Below are 12144 nucleotides of genomic sequence, written 5' to 3' on the forward strand. Positions count from 1 at the left end.
CTCCTTCTCCTCTTCCCCTCCTCCTCCTCCTCCTCTTTCTCTCCTTTTCCTCTCCTTCTCCCCTTCCTTTCCGTTCTCCTTATCCTCTCCTCCTCCTCCCGTCTCGCCGGTGTGAGCGGGGCCCCGCGCTCGCCCGGGTGCAGCGCGGTGTCCCGAGGCTCCCATCCCGGCAGTGATGCGTGCAGAGGGACAAACACTTTATTTCGAGTCGAGCCATTACGGGATTAATGAGGGGGTTTAGGGCGTGCTGCCCTGCTTTCCACAGGGTTTGTAACCCGGCCGGGCTGGGTGCGGGTTGTGGTTGCTGTTTGTTAGTCATGAGCCCTTGTTTTGTGCATCCCTGTCAGCAGGGAGGTGAGCTTGGGAGGGCTGGGAGAGTGATCCCGCAGTGAAAGCCAGTGTTGTTGTGATTTGATAACGTCCAGATGTGATTTATGAGCTAAGCGGTAACAAACGTCAGTCTGTGCCCTGCCTTACCATGGTTTTATATTTATAGTCTGTAAAGGAAAGAAAGAGTTTACGTGAAATCCCACTCAGGAGTGGAATTATTACAGTAGCACTGAAAACACTACCTTTTAGAAAAGGAAGTTTTATGCTGTCTGGTAATTGTATATTTAATGTAGCAATTTAACTCTATAGTAAGTTATAAACTTTCTTCTGTTTGTTATTTCTGGTTGAGTGTGCTACTAGAAAAAAAGGGTTGGCAGGTCTGGTGGAGAGAAGAGCTGGAAGCTTGGATTTGTGAAACTGTGAGGAGATGTGGCTCCTCAGGACAGAGTAAGGCAGATAAAGGAAACCAGAGGTCCCAGAAAGGACAGTCTGAGATGTTCCTGGGGCAGGAGCTGCCTTCTGGTGCTCCACAAACATAAATCAGGTGTGTGTTAAGGTTGGCATTGCAGTGAGACCTGTTGTTTTCTCTTGATGGGAACTAGAATGAAATGCAGCTTCTGTGGTCTGTTTTAATCAGCAGCTTGGCAAAGCCCCCAAACACTCCGTCACATTTATCCCATCTCTGAGGCTGTGGGCTGTTTCTTTCAAGAATTCACATAGAATGATATCTCTGAGGTGCATGGAACTGTCATTACAACATCCAAGTTTAAGAACAATGGCATTGGAACATCCAAGACAAAAAATGTAGAGTGTTTTCCTGAATGCTGTCAGTCTTTTGAAATGTGCTGTGTAAATTCAGAGATACTGAACACAGGCTGATCCCAGGTCTCAGTGCAGCTGTTAGAGGAGACTCAGGTGATTTGAGTGGGGTTTGGATTGGGGCTGTGCTGCTCTGCAAATGCTGGGTCAGCTGGCAGGAGCTCAGCTTGCTGCCTGGAATCACTGCTTAAAATCATTCATTTGCCCACACCTGCCTATCTTTTTTTTTGCCCCATTTCTCTCTCATCTCTTTTATTTGTGTGTGGAGGAGTTTACCTCTGCAGAAGCTGAAATGACTGAATTATTTCAGGATTTAAGCATGAACTGTTGGCCTGTGCTGTTTCTTGCCAACCATCTCCCAGGACATTGTGTCTCTCCACATTTCTAACACAGCAAGGCTTGCTGAGCTGGCTGCCTCTTCTCAGCTGCTGGGAGCATGTAAATAGTGAATGCTTTGTCTGGAACCTTGGTTTGCATCTTCAGTTGTGCCGAGCACTGAAAGTGCTGTGGGGGTGATGTCTGGGAGGCACCTCCTGATGCTGGGTTTGAGCTCTCAGTGGCTGGGGTGGCCAGTGAGTCATAGGAGGAGGCCTCAGTTTTCATTTGGCTGTTGGCTGCTGCCACAGTGACAACAGTGATCCTGCCATAGAACCTTTTATATCATCTGTCTTTATGGTCTTTTCTCAAGTAAAATCCTTTGTGAGGCCCTGCTGCAGGTGTGGTCAGGAGGGAGCTGGGCAGTGTTTGTGAAAAGCTCATCATTGCTTGACTGGCAGCAAAGCAAAGGAAAAACTAAAGATTTCCTAACAGTCTTGTTTACCTGAAATTGAGTGGGCAGAGACACAGCAAAGATGCAGTTTATTTTTTCATCTATGCTTCTGTGTGTCACAGAGCTTTGTCTTCCAAGCAGTGCTCTGTCAAAATATCACAGAACTCTCTGTTTTCAGTTCAAGAAAGCTGTCCTTGTCTCTTCTGTTAAACTTGGATGCTGGCTTTTAAAATAATGGATGGATTTTCAAATAGTCATTACAAGCAGACATTGAACAATGTACCTTTTGCTGGTTGCTCAAAGGGCTTCTGTTAGTAGGGGCTTTTCTCTCATTTTGGTGAAGCAAGAAGGCGTTGTAAAATTTCTGCTGGTAGGAAGTGTAAAAACAATGGAGTCATTGCAGTTGCTGACTCGGCCAAAGCTGAGAAATTTATGACTTCTTAATTATTCTGATGCAGAAATGCTTTGGGACAGTGCTTACAGTGGAGGGTCAAGACAACCTGGAGTAGAAAGCAGCTACGAGTATGTGGTAAATGCAGAGAGATAAATCTTGGACTGGTGCTAGAGGAGCCCTGGTGATCTTATCACTGTCACCAGAGGATTGGTTGTGTCATATTTCTAATGCAAACTATACAGAATATATAGAAATACAGCAGAAAATACAGCACAAGCAACAGTTACTGAACATCTTGCTGTGGGGGTGTGCGTGAGTGAAGAAGAGTTGTTACGGATGCTTTTGATTTGATGCTGAACTGTGGGTTCTCTCTTTGCCTCTTGAATTTGAAGGTTTTTTCCTAAAATGGCTGTATTTCACATAGAAATGTTATTTGTCACAAACTTCTCTGGGATTCCTATTTGCTTTCTGGACACATGTTTTTTTTTTCTTTTCCAGTGACTGTGAGCAACCCTGTGGAAAAAGGTACGTGTGATAATTTATTATTTGACATTCAATCCTTGTGTAAAAGGATTCACAAATGTTCTGGGTGAAATACCAGAAATATTTGCTGTTAATTTTTTAAAGGTGCATCCTCTTTCAGTGTTTTTTTCCTGTAATTGCACCCTCCTGAGGATACACAGCATGCTGCACCTTCTGGGTGCATCGAGAAATGCCCTGTTTAGTCACAGTATGGGCAGAACATGGAAAAGCTTTGATCCTCTGAGTCTTCAGGAAAAGCTCTGTGTGTCTGTGCACACCCACACACCTCTTCTCCCTTTCCCTTACACAGTTCCAGAGCCGATTTTACAAGCCAAACAGAAAATACTAGTTCCCATCTGCAGCCCACTTGGTTTTTTTTGCTGTTCCATTTGATCTTTCAGTGAAAGCTATTTTTGATAAAGTTTTTTTCTCAGTTCTGGTGCCCACTAACAGAAGTTGAGTCATAACACAGTAGGATTGCTCAATGACCGGTGTGTTGGTGAAGACGATGGCCATGTTGGAGGAATAAGGAGTCAGTGGCTGTTGTAACGTTCTTCCCCTTCTTTCCTGGAGGAGCTTTGGATGCTTTTGGCTAATCCAAGTGTTCTCTCGGTGACTTTCTTCTTCTGGGGTTATGAAGGACAGAAGTAGGTGTAGTGTAAGTTGTTCCATGAAGAGCAGTGCCAGCTGACATTTACAGATCCTTCAGATTGCTGTATCCAGTAAATTCTCTTTCCCCTATAGAACACTTCTAATGTTTGAAATTGCTACAGAGAAACTACAGAAAGCAGGATGTTAATGACTACTCAGCAGAAGAAAGTTAATAGTTGCCTAATCTATTAGTGCATCTCCAGGTCAGCTTCCTCTAACTTGCTGCTGGGCTGCTTGATGAACAAAATTAAACCTGTTGCAAGATTTATCTCCTTCCATAGCAATTAAAAACAGCTGAGCTCCACCTGCATGTAGTGTAGGGATAACATCTCCAACCAGCTTGGAGCATGAGAATGACTTAGCTGTGATTCACAGCTCCTTCCCACAGTCCATCACATCCTTGTGAGATGTGTTCCATCATTTGCCATCTCATTAGAAAATCTCACTGATGAATTTGGCCTTTTTTACCAATTTTCACACAGGAAAAGAAGTGTTTTGACATAGTTAAGAAGTGTTTGGATTTTAGATTTCTCTTTCCAAGTAGTTATTTTAATCTTAGTTTCTAGAATTTGAAGCTTAAATGGGAGAAATGAGATTGTTATTGCAATTAAATGATGTGTTTAGATAAAACTATCTTGTAACTGTTTGATAATGTCTTCATGAGCTGAGTGTTAAAGAAATGGTAGATAGTCTGTGGAGCTGAAGGACAGCTCCTTTGGCTCCCTGTCCATGGAATGCCTGCTAATGCCAAAGGCTCTGGTGTAAGGTTTGCATGTAGAACTAAGACTGTTCTGACATGTGCTGGTTTCACATGATAAGGTTGTGTCTGCTAGTTTACAGTTCTTCCCCAGTACTCACAAGACCTATTTTGCTCAATATGAGGGCATTTTTCCTGATTTATTTTATTGCATCAACCGTGGCAAATGTAAAAGATGTTTAATAAGAGATCTGGCTTTTTCTGGTGACATAAAGCTCATGTTATTTCTCTCTGCTCTCAGAAGAAGAACGTGCAGAAGTGGGCAGTGCACACTCTGTTTCCCAGCTGCATTTAGTAGCCACTGAAGCCCAGTACTGGGAGGTGCTGGAGCATTGCAAAATTAACCTTTACACTGCTCAGCACCAGGCAGTTCTGCTGGGCCTGTGCCTGGGACATGGGGAAGAGGCAGCAATCCTGTCATTCCCAGTGATACAGGGTTGTCACCTGCCCTGTGGGACAATTCTCTTACAGCTGCATCTTTCTCACCCACAGAATGGGATCAGGTGGAGCAGGGGAGGCTCTGAGATTGGTCACCCCTGAGCTCTGGGATGCTGCTGACCCTGAGCCATAAGGTTTAGCTGGACTGCAATAATGGGTGGCACTGGATGGCCATCTGTCTTTTCCTTTCTTTTTTTTTTTTTAACATTGTTGTGAAAAATTTGAATAATGCCCATCATGGATGAAACCTTTGCTTAAGAAGTCATTGCTCTGTTTCTGTTTTTTCTTTTCTTGTTTTGTTTTTAGTGGCCTATCTTGTAGTATTCCATATTCTCTTTGTGCTCTTTGTGTGGACATATTGGAAGTCTGTTTTCACTCTCCCAATACAACCAGGCAAAAAGGTAAGAGACCCAACACCTTTCATTCCTTGCAAACTAAAAGCAGAGATGTTAAAGAGAACTCAAAAATCCTTCAGTCTAGTTGATCTGGAGAACAGAGTCAGAGGCAAATGTGTTTTAATTCTTCCCTACCAATTATTCGATATGTTGTTTGGATTGGTAGATTTAATTTTTTTAATTGCATTTTGTTTTATCTCTCTATGAAATACTAATAAATCACTATATTTGAAGCAACAGAATGAGGCTGATATTTGTGTGGCACTTCAAATATACACAGCCTTGCTCTGATCCTGATTACAGGAATGTAAATTTATAAATAACAACTAATGCCAGTTTAAAAAATATAAAACTGTGGCTTGGAGACAGGTTCTTGCTCACTAGAGATGTGCTGAATGTGTTATAAAGGTGAGTAATGATCATCATCTAAGGCAGCAATAGGAACAATTCTAGTAAGTTGTTTTATGAGCCTTAATTTCACTTTTTCATTTCTTATTGATGTCTCACAGTATTCTGGCTTTCCAGCACACACTACCTCCCTGTGTCTTCTTAACAACCACATTTTCCCACCAGATTAATCTCAGGAACAGGAGGTAAAAATGTTTCCAAACTCACCTGTGTTTGAAATGCTCCCTCTGCTCCCCACGGGTAACTGCTCCTCTCGTGGCCTCTGCTTGCAGTTCCACATGTCCTACGCTGACCAGGAGCGCTACGAGAACGAGGAGAGGCCCGAGGTGCAGAGGCAGATCCTCGCCGAGATCGCCAGGAAGCTGCCGGTGTACACGAGGACAGGGAATGGAGGTCAGCTCAGCACGGAGCTCGTGGCCCCAAATCCACCCTCACGCACTCCAGCAGCACAGGCTGGCACTCAGAGGATCCTGCTGACCAACAGCATTCCCCGTGCCACTGCAGGCACCCACTAACTCCTGTGCAAAGGATTTGAATGCCTTTGCTCTCAGGGAAAACAAAAAAAGCCTTGAACTCTCCCGTGCAGTGCAGTGCCAGGTGCTACCTTTGAGAAGCAAGATGTTACCACATGTGCTGTCTGTGTTTAGAAATAGCAGTAGAATAACCAAATCTGTCATAATTTTTACTTAAAATGCAGTCTGGCTTAGAGATGCAGAACATCTGTGACCAGTTTTCTGGACTATGTTCAGTGATTAAATGCCTGCTGCACTCCCTTCACAGCTTAAAGAAATCTGTGTTCATACTGGAGGCTCTGACCTGTTCATTTCTGTCAGGCAGGCTGAAGAATTTTGAAGTAGAGAACTGGAATAAATAGAGAATTATCAAAATGAAGAGTAGGTAGTCTGAGTAAATGTGGTAGCAAATGTGCAGTTTTGGTTTGTCACTCTCGAGCTGTATGGTTTAGAGTAAGCTTAGGTTAGAGGTTAGGAAGAAATCCTTTCCTGTGAGGGTGGGGAGGCCCTGGCACAGGGTGCCCAGAGAAGCTGTGACTGCCCCTGGAAGTGTCCAAGGTGAGGTTGGACGGGGCTTGGAGCACCCTGCGATAGTGGAAGGCGTCCCTGCCCATGGCAGGGAGGTGGAAAAAGATGAACTTGAGAGTCCCTGCCAATCCAAACCACGATTTTGTGCTTTCTCCATTGTTGCCCCATCTGCAAGTATCCCATCGGAATTCTGAGTGTTGCTTACCTGATTGTGACCTGGCAGCAAACACCAGCTGCAAACCCAGTCACCTGCTGCAGCGATAGAGGAAGGAAAAAGAATAGTTAGGAAATGAGCACAGGATCAACTAACCCATGAAAAAAGAGCACTTTTCCATTATTTGGTGTTAATTTGTCTCTAATTCCAGGGATTCGGTTCTGTGACAGATGCCAGCTGATCAAACCTGATCGTTGTCACCATTGCTCTGTTTGTGCCATGTAAGTTATGGGCTGTCCTTCACCCAAGTGCAGTCACCACGAGGTTCTGTGAGTGGGCTGCTCCTTCATGTGCCTTTTTACTCAAAGGTGCCCCAGGGTCTCTGCTCCTGCTGCAGCCAGCAGTGCTCTAGGGCAGGAATCATGTTCATGTCTCTTTATCTAACACAAGAACCAAGGACATTAGTTGGTCTTCAAACTCTAAGAAATGTTCCATCTTAAAATTTTATGTACCTTAAAAAACTTCTATCATGTAGAAATCTCTCAAAAATCAAAGGTTTTACTACTGATCTGCAGTTGGTAATGAAGTACCAATAAACATTTTCCATTTTTCTTTTTTGTCCTTTTGCAGGTGTGTGCTAAAAATGGATCATCACTGTCCATGGTATGTCCTAGATACTGGTTTGTGGTTTTCTGAAAGGGAAGGCTACTTACATATATTTCTGTATGCCTCTCATGTCTGTATGTCTCTCACATTTTAGGCCATTCATCTCTTTAGTTTGGGAAATTTATAAAATAATTGCACTTTGAAATTGCCTGAAATGATATTTTAACAAGTCATTCATGATTGCTCCATAACCCATGTGTAAAATTGCTATTATATTGATAAAATTTAAACCCCAACTGCTGATTCACTCATTAACTATTATTAAAATTTGAAAGGAACTCCAGCTTAGCCTTTTCTTTGGGCTCTCTGAGAGTTTCAGCTGCACTTGGGATGCTTTCAGTAACATTTGCACGTGGATTGTTTCTGAACAATCTGGTCAGAGACAGTCTGTGCAGAAAGGTGCATGGATTAATTGAGCTTTACACTTTTGAGAATTGCTGCCACTAAGTTTCTTAAACTCCTCCTTTTTTTAAGAAAAAAAACAAAGGAAGATTTAAGAAATCAGAAGCAACACAAACATTTCCCTACCTGAACCTCCCCAGTGATCAAAATTGTAGAGGATTTTCCAAACCTGAGTTCTGACACAAACAGCCACTAGGGGTTTTTTGTACATCCCCTTGTTTCTTTCTAGAGTTGTCCTGTGCATGGCAAATTCTAACCAAAGGTGGGGTTAACTGGGCTGTGTGTAAACAAACAGGCAGTGGGGAGGTGGCTCCTGAGGTCTGCAAATGAATAAAGCAGCACAGAAGTCCCAGATCTGATTGCCTTGGCAGACAAGACCCAGACAGGAGGAACGAGTTCCTGCCTCTGTGCCCCATTTACCTGCGGTAGCAACCTTAAAACAATTCCAAAAATCTGCACTGTGCTTCTCCTTGGCCCACAGGAAGGGCTTGAGTGAAAAGCAGAGCCTTCAGGTCTGTTCCCTGTTGGCCACTAAGGGGAGCTGCTTATTGGCAAATTCGGTTGTGTGATCACGGGGTTTAAACCCCCCCAGAACTGGTCGTGCTCATTGTGTTACAACCACTGTGTGCTGCACAAATCCTGATTTCAACTTTGCTTTTGTCCTCCAGGGTGAATAACTGCATTGGATTTTCTAACTACAAATTCTTTCTACTGTTCTTAGCCTATTCTTTGTTGTATTGCTTGTATATTGCTGCAACAGTCTTCAAGTATTTCATTAAGTATTGGACAGTAAGTCATGAAATCCGGTTCCTTTTTCATCTGCTGTGAGTCTCGTGGGCTTTAGTGACTCTCGGTGCTTTGCTGCTGCCAGGCAGTGGAGGGGCTGCATTTTCCTGGGAGGTGTTTCCCTGGGCCCTTTGGGAATCCAGCTGCTGTTAGATGTCCAAAATGCACAAAGCAAGAAGCAAGTAGCCTTCAGGAATTTCAGACTGCAGATTAGCTTCTGGCAGAGAGGTTATATCCCTTCCCTGTCCTTGTGTTTGCACGGGTGTCTCTTGCAATGTTTGGCATTGATTTGTACATATTTACTGAGAAGAAAAAACCAAAACAGGTCAAAAAACCTTGTTCATTTTCTAGTCCACACAGGCCTCCTCCCTCAGTTTAAAAACAGAGTGAACCAAAGCAGGCTTTTATTCAGTTACTGCCGGTCGTTTGTATGCAAGTAAGGGCAGCTGACAGCTCCAGTAAGACACTGGCCCTTGGCCTCTAGTTTCTGTCCCCTCTGCTCAATAAGTCTGTATGTTTGTGTTTAAGTAATTTTGCTGTGCACTAATTGTTCCCCGCACTAAACAAGCTACAGCCCTGAGCCCTGGAGGTCCCCAGAGCCTGCCTGTGTTGCTGCTGGGCACCTCTGGCACTTGACTATTCTGCTGTAGAGGGAAAGGAGCCTTTCTTCTGCTTGGGAGTTCCCACTTGGCTTTTAAACTTTCCCCACCCCTCTGTGCTCAGTTCTAACACTCCCCGATAGCTGCAGAGGTCAGGTTCTCTGGGCTTACCTTGAGCAAGCTGCAGAATTTTAATGTATGCACAGGAAACTCAGCAGAACTTAAACAGGGCTTCAAGAGCTGCTGCCTGCTTATTTCCCATGGGGACAGGGTGTTCCTCCTGCCCACCTGGGCAGCTGTGGTGGGCTGGCTCTGAGCCATACAAAGAGTTAATAACACCCCCTGCTCTTTGTGCTGTGGTACAGGAGGGGAAATGAACCACATTCATTCCTTTGTCTCTTTTTGCTTTTTATAGTAAGGTTGACTTTTGTCTATAAAAGTTTGAGAACTCCCAATAGGAGTTTTAGAAATTATCTTTCTTTAAGTACAAGGAACTTCCATCTTTAATTTGTTCCTATCACTTGTTCTGTGTTGCTTTCCTTTCCAGCCAAAGATGCTGTAAGAAGAAAAAAAGAAAAGGAAAAAGGCATTTGTTCTATTTTTGTATGTTCCTGCTGCTTTATGAGGGGAGGAAGATTTAAGATCTTGGTACAAGCTGCAGAAATTTGTCACTGCAAATGAGCTGCATTTATTAGCTGGTGTGACAAAAGCTTTGTTAGGGAAACCAGAGCCTTAAAGTGTAGAAGTCCAATTATAAAAATGTTATGCATATGTAAAACTATATTTGCTGTGAAATGAGTGCAGCTTTTCAGGAAAAATGGTTTGTTATGCTCCTATGCTGTATCCCAATCCAGCTTAGTGAGCTTGGGAAACACCGTGTCCACCTTCTCTGATAAAGGCAAAGAAATTGGGACTGTAAAACCAAAGACATTATCATCTAAAATAATATCATTTTCCCAAGACGTTTCTTTGCCTTTCCTCAGATAAATGTTCACTTTCAAAGCTTTTTGGATAAAGTTTTATAAGAAAACAGAAGCTATCAAGAGTGAGCAAATATTCTGATTTTATCAAGTTATTTGCTTCAAAAGTCATTTCATGGGGCACTGAAGCTCAACTATCCCAAAATATCAGACCTGTGCAGCAGCTGAGAAGGGAGATCAAATTGTTCCTAAGACACTCAAGGTTTTTTTCCTCTCTCTTAATTTTATGCCTGGCCACAACCCAGAGTTTATTTGCATTTGTTTGTCCCTAGTGCTTGGTCATTGTAACATTAACAAATGAGGTGATTTAAACCCGCAGTGCCACTTCTAGAATGTGCATTGAAGACCAACCTACTTCATTCTGCAGAGTTTTTTACCTAGAAACTTTTACCCTCTGAATTTTCATCAAGTCTCACAGAGTGAAAGATTTTTTAACTCCATTCTCTGGATGAAACAACCCATTGTGGGTTGGTTTGACTGTTCTCTAGGTTCAGTTGCACGACCAAATTCCTGCCTTCGGTTGGAAAGTCTTTAGAGGCTTTGCAAAATGGGAAAAACTGTTGTTTTGAAACTTTGTAGTGCTGTATCTCTAGAATCTGGTAAATCACGTTGTCTTTAGATGGCTACAAGATGCACAGCCCTGTTTCAGAGTGTTTGCCATTGATTTCTTTTTTTCTCCACTGAAATTGTCTCTGTTTGCAGAGGCTTTCTCAGCTCCAGTGTTTCAAAATGGCCCAGATAAAAATGGATTCAATCTTGGCTTTGTGAAGAATCTCCAGCAAGTGTTTGGAGAAGAAAAAAAGCTCTGGTTGCTCCCTATTGCCTCTAGGTAAGTAATAATCAAGTCAGTGCTAAAAGCTGATAAAATTACAGTTTATCCCATTTTGTGTACAGGTTTAGGTCACAGGAACGTGGGATTTTTATGTGTCTGTTGGTAAGAGTGGGGGCATTTTCTGTTGGGTGTCATTCAAACACAGAAGTGTGATTTCTGCCCTGAAGAATCTGTGGGATAAATTGATAAACTATATACCTATTAATTGGTCCTTTTTCATAAATGTTTTCCTTAGTTTCCCCCTCACTTCTAGCTGTCCACAAGTTAATTTTTCCAGGTTTTTTTTCTGTATTCAAATGACTTGATCCAATTAGCACATTTACCTTCTGCTAAAAGTTACTTGATTCCAGGCCATAAGTTTCAACTTTTGTATTCCAGAGACCTTGAAGAAATTGAGAACTGAAATGAAAGATAAACATGGTACTTTTCAAAGCTTAAAGATGATTTTAAGTAAACATGGGAAATCGTGGCAACAGAAAACTTTGTTTGCAGAAAAAATGCAGAGAAATTGTCATCCTTTAGAGTCACTTGCTGTTTTTGCAGTGTCCCTCTCTGCTTTTTTCCATGCAGCCAGGGGGATGGACATTTTTTCCCAATGAGAGCCTTGAGTGAAGCTCGGAACCCTCTCCTGACAAATGAGGAGCAGTGGGAGGAGGATGGAATAGATGAAGAGCCTCAGGGTAAGGAAATTAGTTGTCCTGACCTACAGTGGCCAACAGATGAATTATAAGGGCTAATCAAATAAAAAAACTGTGTTGGTTAAGTCCCTGGGCAGCTCTGACTTGATTAATGAGCACAGACTGAAAATAAGCTCTACTTTGGAATCAGTTCTTTCTTTTTTTTTTAGCAGTTTTCTACTTGTAACTGAGAGGGTGTTTCAAGGGTTAGAGAAATTGAAATTGCCTCAAACTGAGAATATTTGCATGTAAGTGTTGCTGCATGCAGCACAGTTACTTGGGCCATAAAGTGGTGCCTGCAAAAAGGAGAATATTTAGATTTTTTAAGTATATTTGTCCTCTGGAAGTGGATGAAAACAGACATGCAAACACCTGAGTGCAGGGATACATTCAGGAAGCTACTTTATACTTTGTCCAGCTTCCTTACCAGAGTAAATTCACCTGCTCTCCCTGGTTGGTTCCAAACAAGGTAACACAAATGAGTTTTACAAACAACAAATTTGGCTTTAAAAATAGCAAACTATG

The 12144-nt window shown here is 42.7% G+C and overlaps 1 protein-coding gene across 1 annotated transcript in view; it reads left to right on the forward strand.

Moving 5' to 3' along the window:
- The window catches only part of ZDHHC15 (zinc finger DHHC-type containing 15), a 188560-nt gene that overhangs the window by 168231 nt on the left and 8185 nt on the right, over window positions 1-12144 (forward strand). The window contains exons 2-9 of the mRNA XM_017737499.1: window positions 2811-2837; window positions 4987-5081; window positions 5756-5876; window positions 6889-6958; window positions 7308-7340; window positions 8414-8570; window positions 10704-10939; window positions 11513-11622. Of these exons, the coding sequence (XP_017592988.1) occupies window positions 2811-2837; window positions 4987-5081; window positions 5756-5876; window positions 6889-6958; window positions 7308-7340; window positions 8414-8570; window positions 10704-10939; window positions 11513-11622 (849 nt within the window). The remainder of the gene's footprint in view (window positions 1-2810; window positions 2838-4986; window positions 5082-5755; window positions 5877-6888; window positions 6959-7307; window positions 7341-8413; window positions 8571-10703; window positions 10940-11512; window positions 11623-12144) is intronic.

Source organism: Corvus brachyrhynchos, unplaced genomic scaffold, assembly GCF_000691975.1.
Source record: "Corvus brachyrhynchos isolate BGI_N302 unplaced genomic scaffold, ASM69197v1 scaffold346, whole genome shotgun sequence".
Lineage (NCBI taxonomy): Eukaryota > Metazoa > Chordata > Aves > Passeriformes > Corvidae > Corvus > Corvus brachyrhynchos.